Source organism: Thamnophis elegans, chromosome 1, assembly GCF_009769535.1.
Source record: "Thamnophis elegans isolate rThaEle1 chromosome 1, rThaEle1.pri, whole genome shotgun sequence".
NCBI lineage: Eukaryota > Metazoa > Chordata > Lepidosauria > Squamata > Colubridae > Thamnophis > Thamnophis elegans.
Window position 1 is genome coordinate 178,315,171 of NC_045541.1, and position 12,737 is coordinate 178,327,907.

The 12,737-nt window shown below is 45.0% G+C and overlaps 1 protein-coding gene across 1 annotated transcript in view; it reads right to left on the minus strand.

Moving 5' to 3' along the window:
• Positions 1–495: 495 nt before the first annotated feature.
• Positions 496–12,737, minus strand: part of LOC116516457 (lysine-specific demethylase 4B-like) — a 175,515-nt gene continuing 163,273 nt past the window's right edge. Inside the window, exons 14-18 of the mRNA XM_032228978.1 lie at positions 4,922–5,107; positions 4,290–4,454; positions 3,412–3,531; positions 2,466–2,558; positions 496–1,299 (exon numbers count right to left, since the gene is read on the minus strand). Coding sequence (XP_032084869.1) covers positions 1,141–1,299; positions 2,466–2,558; positions 3,412–3,531; positions 4,290–4,454; positions 4,922–5,107 — 723 coding nt within the window. The 3' untranslated portion in view covers positions 496–1,140. The remainder of the gene's footprint in view (positions 1,300–2,465; positions 2,559–3,411; positions 3,532–4,289; positions 4,455–4,921; positions 5,108–12,737) is intronic.

Here is a 12,737-nt window from a genome sequence, read left to right on the forward strand (position 1 = left end):
AGAAGTGCTCCCTTCCTCTCTGCAAAGGTTTTTTTTTATTTTTATTTTTTTCAGAGGAAGAGGAGAAAGGGTGGGGGCACCATAAACCTCAAGCGGTTGGATTTGAATGCAGGACCGGGAAAAGGCCAATGGCCAGGAGGGTTTTATACAAGGGAAGGGGGGAAAATATCTGTGCAAACCCTTCACTCTTTCATTTTGTTGGTTTTTGCTTGCAATTTTATTTTATTCCTTTGTAAAAAAAAAACACATTTTTTCTTTTTTCCTTTCTTTTAATAGAAAATGTCAAAGGCAATTTTCTTATATATATATGTATATATAATATATACATACGCAAAATTGCTAATTCAAAAAAGGTTGCTTCAGTAGTCGGGGAAATAGCACCTTTTCAAAAAAGGGAAGGGAGAGAGAGAGAGAGAAAAAAAGAGAGAGAAATGTATTGTGTAGGGAAAGAAAAGAGAGAGCAAGAAAAAAGAAAGAGAAAGAAAGAGACAGGGAACGAAAGAGAGAGAGAGAGAGGGAAAGAAAGAAAGAAAAAAAGGGAGAGGGGGAAGAAAGAGAGAGAATGAGAGTGTGATGGCTGAGATTTAAAAACTGGAGTTGCCATTGCAAATTCCAACCATTTCTTGAGGCTTTTTTTTTTCATTTTTGTTTTTGAAACCAATGGAAACAAACAAATGAAAGATTGAAAGTTCGGTCACAGAATCGCTTCGCCTGCCTGTATTCCTTTCTTTCCGAGTTTTCGTATGGAGGAGAAACGGTTTTCTCCGTCCCGTCCCACCCCGTGAAATCCACCCCCCCCAACACTTCCCAGAAGGGGGAAAAAAAGGTTTTGTCCACTCCAAAAAATCATCAGAAAGAACAGAGGTAGGCTAGGAGCAAGTCAAGCTTCCCAAAAGTCCAAAAAACAAACGAAAAAAGAAGAAAAAAAAAGAAGAGAAAAACCCCAAAATGGAAGGAAAAGAATTTAAATTTGCAAGTTATTGCACGACGGCTGGGTCTCTCTCGCCACAGTTTTTCCACTTAAATTAACTCTCCGAGGGGTGGGTAGTAAGGGTGGGGGGGGGCTGTTTACCCCCCCTTTCCTTTCCTTGAAAATTAAAGCGCTGATCGGCCTGGTGAAGCTCCTCTCGGCGTCCTTGGCTAGAACTTAGCATGCAGGAGGGTCTCCATGATGGCGAAATAGTTGGGCCCGGGGCCGCCGTCCTCACAGCTCTTTGGGGTGCCCACCCGCGGGCGCTTGGCTGCTTTCGAGTCGTCTCCTGAGATCGTCTCTTCCTGAGGCGCTCCGCTGCTCAGGGACTGCCAGAGGGCGGGAACGGGAGAGGCATGAGGGAGAAAGCGGAGACCACAAGGAGATCTTATTGGCATGAGGGAAGACACAAGGACGCAAAAACTGGCGTTTCCAAGCCCCGGGGGGGGGGGGGGGGTTGGCTCTCTGTTTATATACCCACCAACTTTAGACAAAGTAGGGGTGTCAAACTCGATTTCATTGAGGGCCGCATCGGGGTTGTGTTTGATCTCGGGGGGCTCGACGTCACTTGTGTTGGGGGCCGCTGTGGCGGCCCAAATGCTCTGCCAGCAAAAATGGGCTCCCAATCTCCATTTTCGGCTGCGACAGCCTCCTGCAGCCCTCTGCCAGTGGAAACAGAGCTCGGGAGGGCTGCCCCCCACCCCCCAAGCTCCATGTTCACTGGCAGAGGCACTATGGGCCTTTGCTGTTCCCAGGGCAGCTCCGCAAGACGAATCTAAGCACCCTGCGGGCTGGATTCGGCCCCTGGGCCTTGAGTTTGACACCCCTGAACCAGCCTAATTAAGGAAACTACCAAGGGGGAACCCACCCTCCAATCCCGACAGGGCAAGCTCCGTGCGCATACACCTAGTCCTCGACTTATAACAGTTCATTTACCACTGCTGAAAGGTACCAAATCATTGGAAAAAGTGACTCCTGACCATTTTTCACACCTTACCTATTGGACAGCCATGGGGTCCCCTGATCAAAATTCAGACTGTTGGTAACTAGCTCACATTTACGACGGCTGCAGGGTCCTAGGATCATGTGATGCCCCTTTTTGCGACCTTCTGACCAGCCAAGTCAATGGGGAAGCCAGATTCACTTAACAACCATTTTACTAACTTAACAACTGCCGTGATTCATTTAGCAACGGTGGCAAAAAAGGTTCTCAAATGAGATAAAACTGGCTTAACAACTGTCTCACTGAGCAATATAAATTTTGAGCTCAATTGTGGTTGTAAGTCAAGGACTACTTGTATGTAATCGGAGGCAACCCCACTCCCTTCCTACACTGATGATGTTACCTAGTTGGTTCATGAAATGTCTGCAGAAAAACGACTAAGCTCAGAGAACACCCAGGATCCCACCACACTTTTGACCTCGATTTCACCAAAATCTTCCCCAACCCTTGCTCCCAGCTGCATCTCCCCACGGATGAGTCCCAGATACTTACCAGGCGAGATTTGACTCTCTTGGGAAGTTCTTCGTCAAGGGTGTAGATCTCTCCTCGTTTGACCATCAGCTGAGAGCCATCTTCAAACTCTACCTGCGGAAGGAAACGGAGCGCGGGTCAAACACTTGGTCTCAGGTTTAGGTCCCTAGCTTCCATCTAAGGTCCCTGACTTTCTTCCATTAGAATAGAATAGAATAGAATAGAATAGAATAGAATAGAATAGAACAGAACATTAGAATAGAACAGAATTAGAACAGAAGAGAAAATTAAAATAGAGTAGAATAAAATAGAACATTAGAATAGAATTAGAATAGAATTAGAATATAATGGAAATAGAATAGAATTAGAATAGAGTAGAGTAGAGTAGAGTAGAGTAGAACAGAACAGAATAGAATTAGAAGAGAATAGAATAGAAGAAAATTAGAATAGAGTAGAATAGAATTCTTTATTGGTCAAGTGTGATTGGACACACGAGGAATTTGTCTTTGGTGCAGATGATCTCAGTGTACGTAAAAAGACAAGATACATTCGTCAAGACTCATAAGGTACAACACTGAATGATAGTCATAGGATACAAATAAGCAATCAGGAAACAAGATCAGTATAAATCGTAAGGATACAAGCAAGAAAGTTACAGTTATACAGTCATAAGGTGGGGGGGAACTCCGTGATATGTTATGTAGGTATGAAAGCCGGCTGGGTGACTTCGGGCCAATCACCAGGAGACAGGGAGTTCTAGTCCCGCCTTAGCCGTGAAAGCCGGCTGGGTGACTCTGCGCCAGTCCCTCTCCCTCAGCCCACCTCACAGGGATGTTGTTGTGGGGAAAACAGGAGGAGGAAGGACTATTACGTATTTTCGCCTGCCTTGAATTATTTGTAAAGCCAACACAGGGAGGATTAAACGAGTGAAGTAAAAACGTAAAAGCAAAGCCACCTTGGCTCTCACCTGAAAGATCTGGCTGACGTGGGCAGCGATGAACTTTGCTTGGTAAGCGATGCCGTTGGTCAAGTGCAGCTGGACCACCTCGCCCTCCGCAGGAGGCCCCATCTGAAGGCAGTCTCTGCTCTGAAAAGCCAAAGGATTTCTTTACAAGCAGCTCCTTGAGTCCAATCGGATGTCAGAATCGATCCGACAAACTTAACCTGAGAAGACTTTGCCCTAGTTTCAATTGGGAAACTGTGAACGCTGGACAAAGCCAGAGTCCAGAAACACGAGGGGATTCCTGGAAGCTTGGCACTCAAACAAACCGGCCATCAACAAGTACAGAGAGATAAACCACATTTTCACACCTTTCAAAAAGAGACAAAAAGAAAAACTAAGAAGGAAACACAAAGACGAGAACATATCCTTTCCAGGAGCAAACACCGAGATAACCAGGGATTAACACTAGACAAACAATCAAGCAGAAAACCATATTCTAATCAAGAAACGACCAATTCAGACAAAGAATCAAACAGTAAACGACAGCTTCATCAAGGAACCACCAACAACACTCCCATCAACACTGACACAGTAAGCAGCTGCTAGTATACAAACAGAGCACAAACCCGACTTCCTTCTAGGAATGATGATGTTCCCTAGTTGGGTCATGTAATGTCTGCACAAAAACAACCAAGCACGGAGAACACCAAGGACCCCATAGTTCTCCTCCCCCTTCCCCCTTGTGTGCCTCTCCACAAGCCCCACTCCCTTCTAGCACTGATGATGTTACCTAGCTGGGTCATGAAACTGTCTGTAAGAAAACAAGCAAGCTCAGAGAACAGAGTAAGAGGAGTTGTTCCACACTCTACTCTTAAGACTCCCTGTCCCTCAAAGCTACTTACAACAATGTTTTCCGGATAAATGTTATCACTGTAGGAGCCATCCTCAAAATTGACCTCGTAGAAGGTTTGCGTGGTCACCCCGATCACTTTACACCGGTAATAGAGGCCGTTCCGGTTTTTCGCAATTACCGTCTGGCTCAAGGAGACCTCTCTGGAAAAGGGAAGCTAGAAAGGACAAAAGAGACCATCCTTGTGTTAAAATATTCATGACTGGGAGAGACATGGGAACAAGGTCAGCCAATGAACAGGCATAGCAACTAAGTCAGCCAATGGGAGCTTAAACAGATCTGAACTTGTGCAGAGAATTGAAACAGAAACTTGAGAAAAAAGCAGTCTGCTGCTCTGAGAAGTAAACTAGCAGTCTGCCTGGGCTTGTCTGTTGAAATGAAAGTAACTGCTTGTGTTTGCCTGTAACTCTCCTGCCTTGTCTTTACTTGGGAGAACCACCTGTTGGCATTGTACATTTATTCCTCTATTCTTATGTATATAAAGAAGCTAAGGAATCCAGCTGAATCAGTTATCTGTGGGTGCTTTCTGGGTTTGAATTTATGCAACAAACTCTGATAAAGCCATCATCTGAAAGTACCAGGAAGAGAAGAGGAAGGGGAGGAAAAGATCCAAAGGAGACCTACCACGTGGCTGGCTGCTTTATGTTTCAAGCAGGTGATGGACACCACGTAGGGCCAATCGTCGGGCTCAATGGGCACCCCTGCCGCATGGGCGCAGGTGACATGGAATGACGTGGAGCAGTGCTCGGAGGAGCATTGGATGCAGGCCCCCGATACTTTCTTCATCCGCTTACGGCAATAGACGCATTTCTGGAAAGAAAAGGGGAGCCGTTAGGGGCGCGCGGCAGAGGGTCCAGCATTACGGCAGAGCTTTTGGCAGTTGAGGAGTTCGGATTCTGCCAGGGATGAGAGGCTCAGAAAAAAAGCAAATGGCTGGGAAAAGCAGAACGGTTCCGTTCAGAGGCAACGCAATTCCAAAACTCCAGGACGAGAATTGAGGATTTCAGCCAGATCTCAGTCTGATCCACCAAAGGATCCATCTCATCTCATTTCAAGCCATTTCCCAAAGGAGAAAGCTATCAATGGCCACGACTCTAAATGCTACCCCTGCTAATGTCCAATTGATAAAAGAGTATTTGCAGCTCAGGATCCTCTGAACTGGGCCGTCTTCTTGCAGACGTTTCTTTACCCAAATAGGTAAAGTCATCAGTGCTAGGAGGGACTGTGGGGGTTTGCTTTCTATTAATGTACAAGTGGCTTGCCCTGTCTGTCTTGATGGGAGTGTTCCTGGTGGTTCCTTGATCAGCCTTCATAGCACTGATGATGTTACCTAGTTGGGTAATGAAACGTCTGCAAGGGAATAACCAAACTCAGAGAGCACCATGGATCTCACGTCCGATTTGTGGGCTTTCTCACAAATGTTTTGGTCTGGGCTGGTAGCTCCTCTAAACCCGCCCCCCAATTCCTAATTCTGGCTGCTGCCTCAGTTTCTCCAGGGTCACAGGTAGTCCTCGACCAACATTCTTTCGTTTGAAGTTATGGTGGCCCTGCAAAAAAATTGTATTTGTATTTGTATTTGGTTTATTTGTATGCCACCCTTCTCCAGGAGGGACTCAGGGCGGCGAACAACTCAGGGGGGAAAGGGAACATAAACAACAGTACACATAATTAAAATACACGAAAATCACACAGCCATACCAGTCGAGAGGGGAGGGGAACTCATCAACCCCAGGCCTGCCGGCACAGCCAGGTTTTGACGGCTTTCCGGAAGGCCTGGAGAGAGGTGAGGGTCTGGATCTCCGCGGGGAGTTCATTCCAAAGGGCCGGAGCTGCTACAGAGAAGGCCCTCCCCCGGGTAGTAGCCAGATGGCATTGGCTGGTGGACGGAACCCGGAGGAGGCCGACCCTGTGAGATCTGACGGGTCTTTGAGGGGTAATTGGCAGCAGGCGGTCTCTCAAGTACCCAGATCCAATACCATGAAGGGCTTTATAAGTTACGACTAGCACTTTGAAGCGTATCCGGAGACTGATCGGTAGCCAGTGCAGCTCGCGGAGGATAGGTGTAACGTGGGTGTACCGAGGTGCACCCACAATTGCTCGCGCGGCTGCATTCTGGACGAGTTGAAGTCTCCGAATACTCTTCAAAAGCTGCCCCATGTAGAGCGCAAATAAAATGGATATAGCACCAATCTTTGAAGATGTTACAGCAGTTGTAACATCCCTGTGGTCATATGATCATGATCGGGTGCTTGGCTCAAGGTTATGACATCACAGGGGGAGAAAGTCATGTGACCGTCATTTGTGAACTTCCCCAATGACTCTCCACAAGCAAAGTCATTAGGGAAACTGAGAGAGAAGGCTGGAAGTGTCTCTATGAAACATACCAGCTATCTTTTTTTAAAAACAATAAGTAAATAAAATCATTTCTATTAGACTTTACAAACACAAAGATAAAGGATTAACATGAAGAAAAATACACAAAGGAAAAATTAATACGTGCAAAAAAGAAAAATATAATAAAGGAAAATGGAGGTAAAGAAATGGCTCCTCCCTTAATCAAGACAAATACTATCAATTTTAATAATTTATCACTTTCTCTGATACTGCAACAAAAGAACTTCATTCTTTCCATATCCCATTTTTAATAATAAACTATTCTTAAAACAGTCATTCAATCCTAATCATAAATGTCCATCAAGAGTTAAGAGAAATGAAAGCATGTATTTTCACCTTAATCAAATAAATGATTTTATATTTTGTTAACATCACCATTTATCACTTTCTCAAAAGAAAAAAGAAAAAGCACACAAGAAAAATTTCCTTCTTTCCATATTTCAGTTCTTCTCTATAAACCAATCTTTAAAGCCTTGTCATTCAGTCCTAATCAGCAATGGTCCATTAAGCGGGGTCAGGAACAAGAACATATTTTAGCCTTGATCAAATAATCCCACTTTATATTCTTTTGCTTTTCACGCTCTTGGTTTTTAATTCTTTTAAACAGTGTCCCAGCATTTGGGTTTCCTTTTCGCTTCTCAAAATCTCCTCCAAAACTTTTAACAGGTCTGGTTTGTGAATTCAAAACAGACAGGTCTATTCAAGACACCTTTCTGGATTGTTATCTGAATACTTCTTTTCATTATGAAGCCGTCACCCGGTTTTGTTTGTAAATTCGGAATATCATCTTGTTCCATATCATTCTTGTATCCTGTCATATTTACATCCACATTCAAATCAGCCTCAAACTGTTGAGATCTTCTATATCTATAACCTATGGCATGCATGCCCAAAGTGGCATGCGAAGCCATGTCGCCTGGCATGTGTGCCTTCTGGGTTTCTGGCACATATGTGCACGCGACAATCAGCTGTCCTTTGTGTGTGTGGCAGTGCCGAAAACCAGTGTGCGCATGCGTGCCGGATGGATGACTGTTAGGCACGCATGCGCGCTAGAACCCGGAAGATCAGCTTTTCCGGTGCATGGCCCTGAGAAGCATGTTTGTGTATGAAATTTCCATGCAACCTTTTTGGCAAAAGGTTCGCCATCACTGTTCTATAACAACTTTAGGTTTCATTTTTATAGTGAGAGACTATTCCAGAGAAGCCTTTCCATCTATGTTCCTCAAATATTCTGAAAGCTTTCCACACTTAAGAATATTTTGTTGCATTCTGTATTAATGGGTCTCTTCTCCTTTAATTATAACCTTCAGTTTTTTCTGGTTCCCTTTAGAGTCTAACCTTCAGAATCTCCTTATCATGTTTTTCTCTACTCAACGTTTTCCCAGGGAAACTATACACTATAACTACACTATATTGCCAAAAGTATTCGCTCACCTGCCTTTACTCGCATTTGAACTTACAGTATTTAACCTGTGATGATGTCTTCCCAACTGAATTGCTGTGAGTATTTTTCCCCCCTTTGGATTCATTGTTGAGTCACTGACGCTGCATTAGTGCCCATAACGTGGCTAGAGATTTCCCTACTCTACTCCACGCTTCATCCATTTTTATTATCCTAGCATATCAGTTATAACGTGACTTCTCCAAATTAATGACTTTTTTCATTATTCTTTGTGCTAATTATAGTTAGTCTGGATTTTATCAGACTGACTTTCATTTATCTGTTCTGTGTTAATATGAGTATTGGGTAGAGAATGTGTAGCAACATCCATTAGACGTCAGTCAGCAGAGATCTGGAGCATGGGGCATGTCCATATGGGAAGGCATGGGGCAGGCAGAGGTTGTGGGGAGCAGGCAGGACTGCAAGTAACTCGGTTCTATGGTATCTCCAGCTTTAAAGGCAATAACCAGGAAACTTGAATTGCACCCGAACATCTATTGGGAGCCAATGTAAGTTCATATGCGAATAAAGGCAGGTGAGCGAATACTTTTGGCAACATAGTGTATTTTTATAATTAATTTTAAATTCTTACATATTTCTTAACATAAAATCCAAGGCAACCCAGGGGGAAGGACTCCTATAATTAATTTCAAAGTCTTATTTCGACTCTATCTGACCCCCCTCATCTGTTTATGACCTTTTCAGAAAACCAACACCCTTTGGCTGCTGATTCTAAAATTAAAAACTTGTAGCAGTAGCAGTAGCAGTAGTAGACTTATATACCGCTTCATAGGGCTTTCAGCCCTCTCTAAGCGGTTTACAGAGAGTCAGCATATTGCCCCCAACAATCTGGGTCCTCATTTTACCCACCTCGGAAGGATGGAAGGCTGAGTCAACCCTGAGCCGGTGAGATTTGAACCGCTGAACTGCTGATCTAGCAGTAGCCTGCAGTGCTGCATTTAACCACTGCGCCACCTCGGCTCTTAAGTCCTTAAAACTTGCCCACAACTCCCCCCCCCCCCCAAGGATTGAAGGTGTCAGGAACAAAAACCCTCCTACACAGTGAGATTTACTTAAGTCTGGATCTTCTTAAGTCCTTGACTTACGACCACAATTTATGTTGCTAAGCGAGACACTTGCTAAGTGAACATTGCCCCGTTGTACGACCTGGGTTGCCGGAGTTATTGAGCGAATCACTGCAATTGTTAAGTTAGTATCACGGTTGTTAAATGAATTTGGCTTCCCCATTCAGTTTGCTTGTCAGGAGGTCGCAAAAGGGGATCACGTGAGGCCGGGACACTGGGGCCGTCATAAATATGAGGCAGTTGCCAAGTGTCTGAATTTTTATCATGGGGCCCTGAGGATCCTGCAATGCTTGTAAGTGAGGAAAAATGGTCATAAATCACTTACTTCAGTGCCGTTGTAACTTTGAATGGTCACTAAATGAACTGTTGTAAATTGAGGACTTACAGAATTTGGCGAGACTATAACTATGACCTTCTAACATATAAAACCGGGCAGATTCAAGGACATGGTTACCCTGAAACTTTTCTCTCTCTCTACCAACCTATCCAGTTCACAGGCCTCGGGGTAAGGTTTGATTTTTTTCCCCCCACAGTGAAAAATTGTGAAAAATTGACAATGAACCCAACTGGAATCCTAGGATGTTGACTGGAAGTAAAATCCCGGCCCACAATGGCTCTCTCTCAACGTAGATTTCACTGGGTCGGGAGAGTTTTAGAAGGAAGGAAGGAAGGAAGGAAGGAAGGAAGGAGGGAAGGAAGGAAGGAAGGAAGGAAGGAAGGAAGGAAGGAAGGAAGGAAGGAAGGAAGGAAGGAAGGAAGGAAGGCAGGAAGGCAGGCAGGCAGGCAGGCAGGCAGGAAGGAAGGAAGGAAGGAAGGAGGAAGAGCCTAATATTTGGGAAGGGTTAGATAAGTCCCGCTTTCACCTTATCTCAGGTGTCCGATTGATCCCTGAGGTTCATACAACTATCTACACAAAAGTGTGGTACCTGTAATCCAATGTTTCAGAAGCGTGGCAACTTTAAGACGTGTGGACTTCAAATCCCAGAATTCCCCAGCCAGGAGTTGAAGTCCGCACAGCTTAAAGTTGTCAAAAGCATCAGAAATGCTCTAATCAGAGCCAAATTGGATCATTTGTGACCATTATACATAGTAGAGTAGAGTAGAATCAGAACTAGAAGGGAACTCGGAGGTCTTCTAGTCCAGCCCTTTGCTCAAGCAGGAAACTCTAGTCCCGTGATGGCAAAACTATGGCACAGATGCCGGAAGAGGCAGGTAGAGCCATCTCTCCGGGCACGCCAGCCATTGCCCATTGCTCTTGCAGCTGAGCTCCCGATTTTCGGCGCATGCATGCACACCGTCCAGATGGTTTTTGTGCATGCATACGTACCAGAAACCGGAAGACCAGGTGACTGACGCGCATGCGCACACTGGAAACTCAGCTTTTTGGCATGTACATGCGCACCGGGGAAACTGTTCTTCTGGTTTTTCGTGCTCTCCCTGCGCACGCGCCTGTTTCAGCATTCAGTGCTGGAAAGGTTTACCAACACTGCTACACCATTTCAGACAAATGGCTGTCCAGTCTCTTCTTAAAAAACTCCAATGATGGAGCAGCCACAACTTCTGGAGGCAGCTGTTCCACTGGTTAATTGTCCTCACTATTAGGAAGCTTCTCCTTAATTCCAGGTTGCTTCTCTCCTTGATTAGTTTCCATCCATCGTTTCTTGTCCTGCCCTTTGGTGCTTTGGAGAACAGGTTGACATTCTCCCTCTTTGGGGCAGCCCCTCAAATACTGGAAGATTGCTATCATGTCACCCCCAATTCTTCTTTTCTCTAGAGTGGCCATATCCAATTCCTGCAAATATTCTGGATACGCTTTAGGCCTTTGATCATCTCAGTTGCTGTTCTATGCACTTCTTCCAAAGTCTCCACACCTTTCATCTACTCCATTCTCACTTTGGCTTTTCTTTCACTCTGGTTTCGATCTGGGAATTAGCTCTGTACACAAAAAGGCGGCTAAACTGCCCTTTCAGAGATTGGTGTTGGGTAGCTCAAATCATGCCTAGAATTGGCAGGACACGACGCAACGGATGGAAGAGGCAGTCAAGGAGAGACGCAACCTAGAAGGAAGGAGATATTTCTTCACAGTGAGAACAATTAATCCGTGGAATGGCTTTCCTGCCAAAGTTGTGGGTGCTCCATCACTGGAGGTTTTTAAGAAGGGATTGGACAACCATTGGTCTGGAATGGGATATGGTCTCCTGCTTGAGCTGGACTAGAAGACCTCCAAGGTCCCTTCCAACCCTGTTCTTCTGTTATTGGTCTAGAGTAGTAGAGGGTCTCCTGCTTGAGATGGAGGCTGGACTAGAAGACCTCCAAGGTCCCTTCCAACTCTGTTCTTCTGTTATTGGTCTAAAGTAGTAGAGGGTTTCCTGCTTGAGCAGAGGGCTGGACTAGAAGACCTCAAGGTGCATTGGTTGCAAGTGTGAAAAATGGTCATAAGTCATTTTTTTCAGTACAGTTGTAACTTTGAGTGGTTACTAAATGAAGTACTGCCAGTCAGGGACTCCCTGGACTAGTTAGTAGGAAGGGAGTGTTTAAATTAGTTTAAAATACAGTTAAAATTGTTTACTAGAAGTGGGAGTCAAGCTATTCTGCAAAGCACCCGAGGGCAGGACAAGAAGCCATGGGTGGAAACTGATCCAGGAGAGAAGCAGCCTAGAATTAAATTTTCTGACAGTTTGAACAATTCGCCAGTGGAACAACTTGCCTCCAGAAGTTGTGAATGCCCCAACACGGGAAGTTTTTAAGAAGAGGCTGGACAGCCATTTGTCTGAAATGGTACAGGATTCTTGCCCGAGCAGTGGGTTGGACTAGAAGACCTCCAAGGTCCTTTCCAACTCTGTTCTTCTCTTGCCTTGATGACAGCAGGAATCAAGTACGGACCTTTTAATAATGAGACCTCGTTGGTACCAATAAAGAATAAACTGTTGGTGCTCCGTCCTTCACAGTGTATCTTTTATAGCTGAGCTGTTATTTTTTTCTCTTTTTAATCAACTGCTGCTCCAAATCATATCAGCTAAGCCAGCCTTACATTCAATCCTAAAGGTTAACTACAAGTCTACCTCTACCCTCTCCTGTGAATCAAAGCAGCAGATTCTGAGGTCGGCTAACTGCTCCTTTTCGAACCTCACTCCCCAAACTCCGAATCAGAATGCAGGTAGTCCTCGAGTTACAACAGTTCACTTTGTGACCAAAGTTACAACGGCACTGAAAAAAAGGGGCTGATGACCGTTTTTCACAGTTACGACCGTTGCAGCATCCCCCCCCCCCCCCGTGATCAACATCCAGATGCTCGGCAAACGACTCATATTTAAGACGGTCGCTGTGTCCTGGGAGGGGGGGGGGAATGTCACATGATCCCATTTTGCAACTTTCCTGCCTCCAACGGGGGAGGCAGATTCCCTTAACAGCCATGTTGCTAACGAAACAACTGCAGGGATTCGGTTAACCACTGTGGCAAGGAAGGTTGTAAAATGAGGGCTCACAACTCTCTCTCCCTCTTAGCAGCAGAAATCTCCAG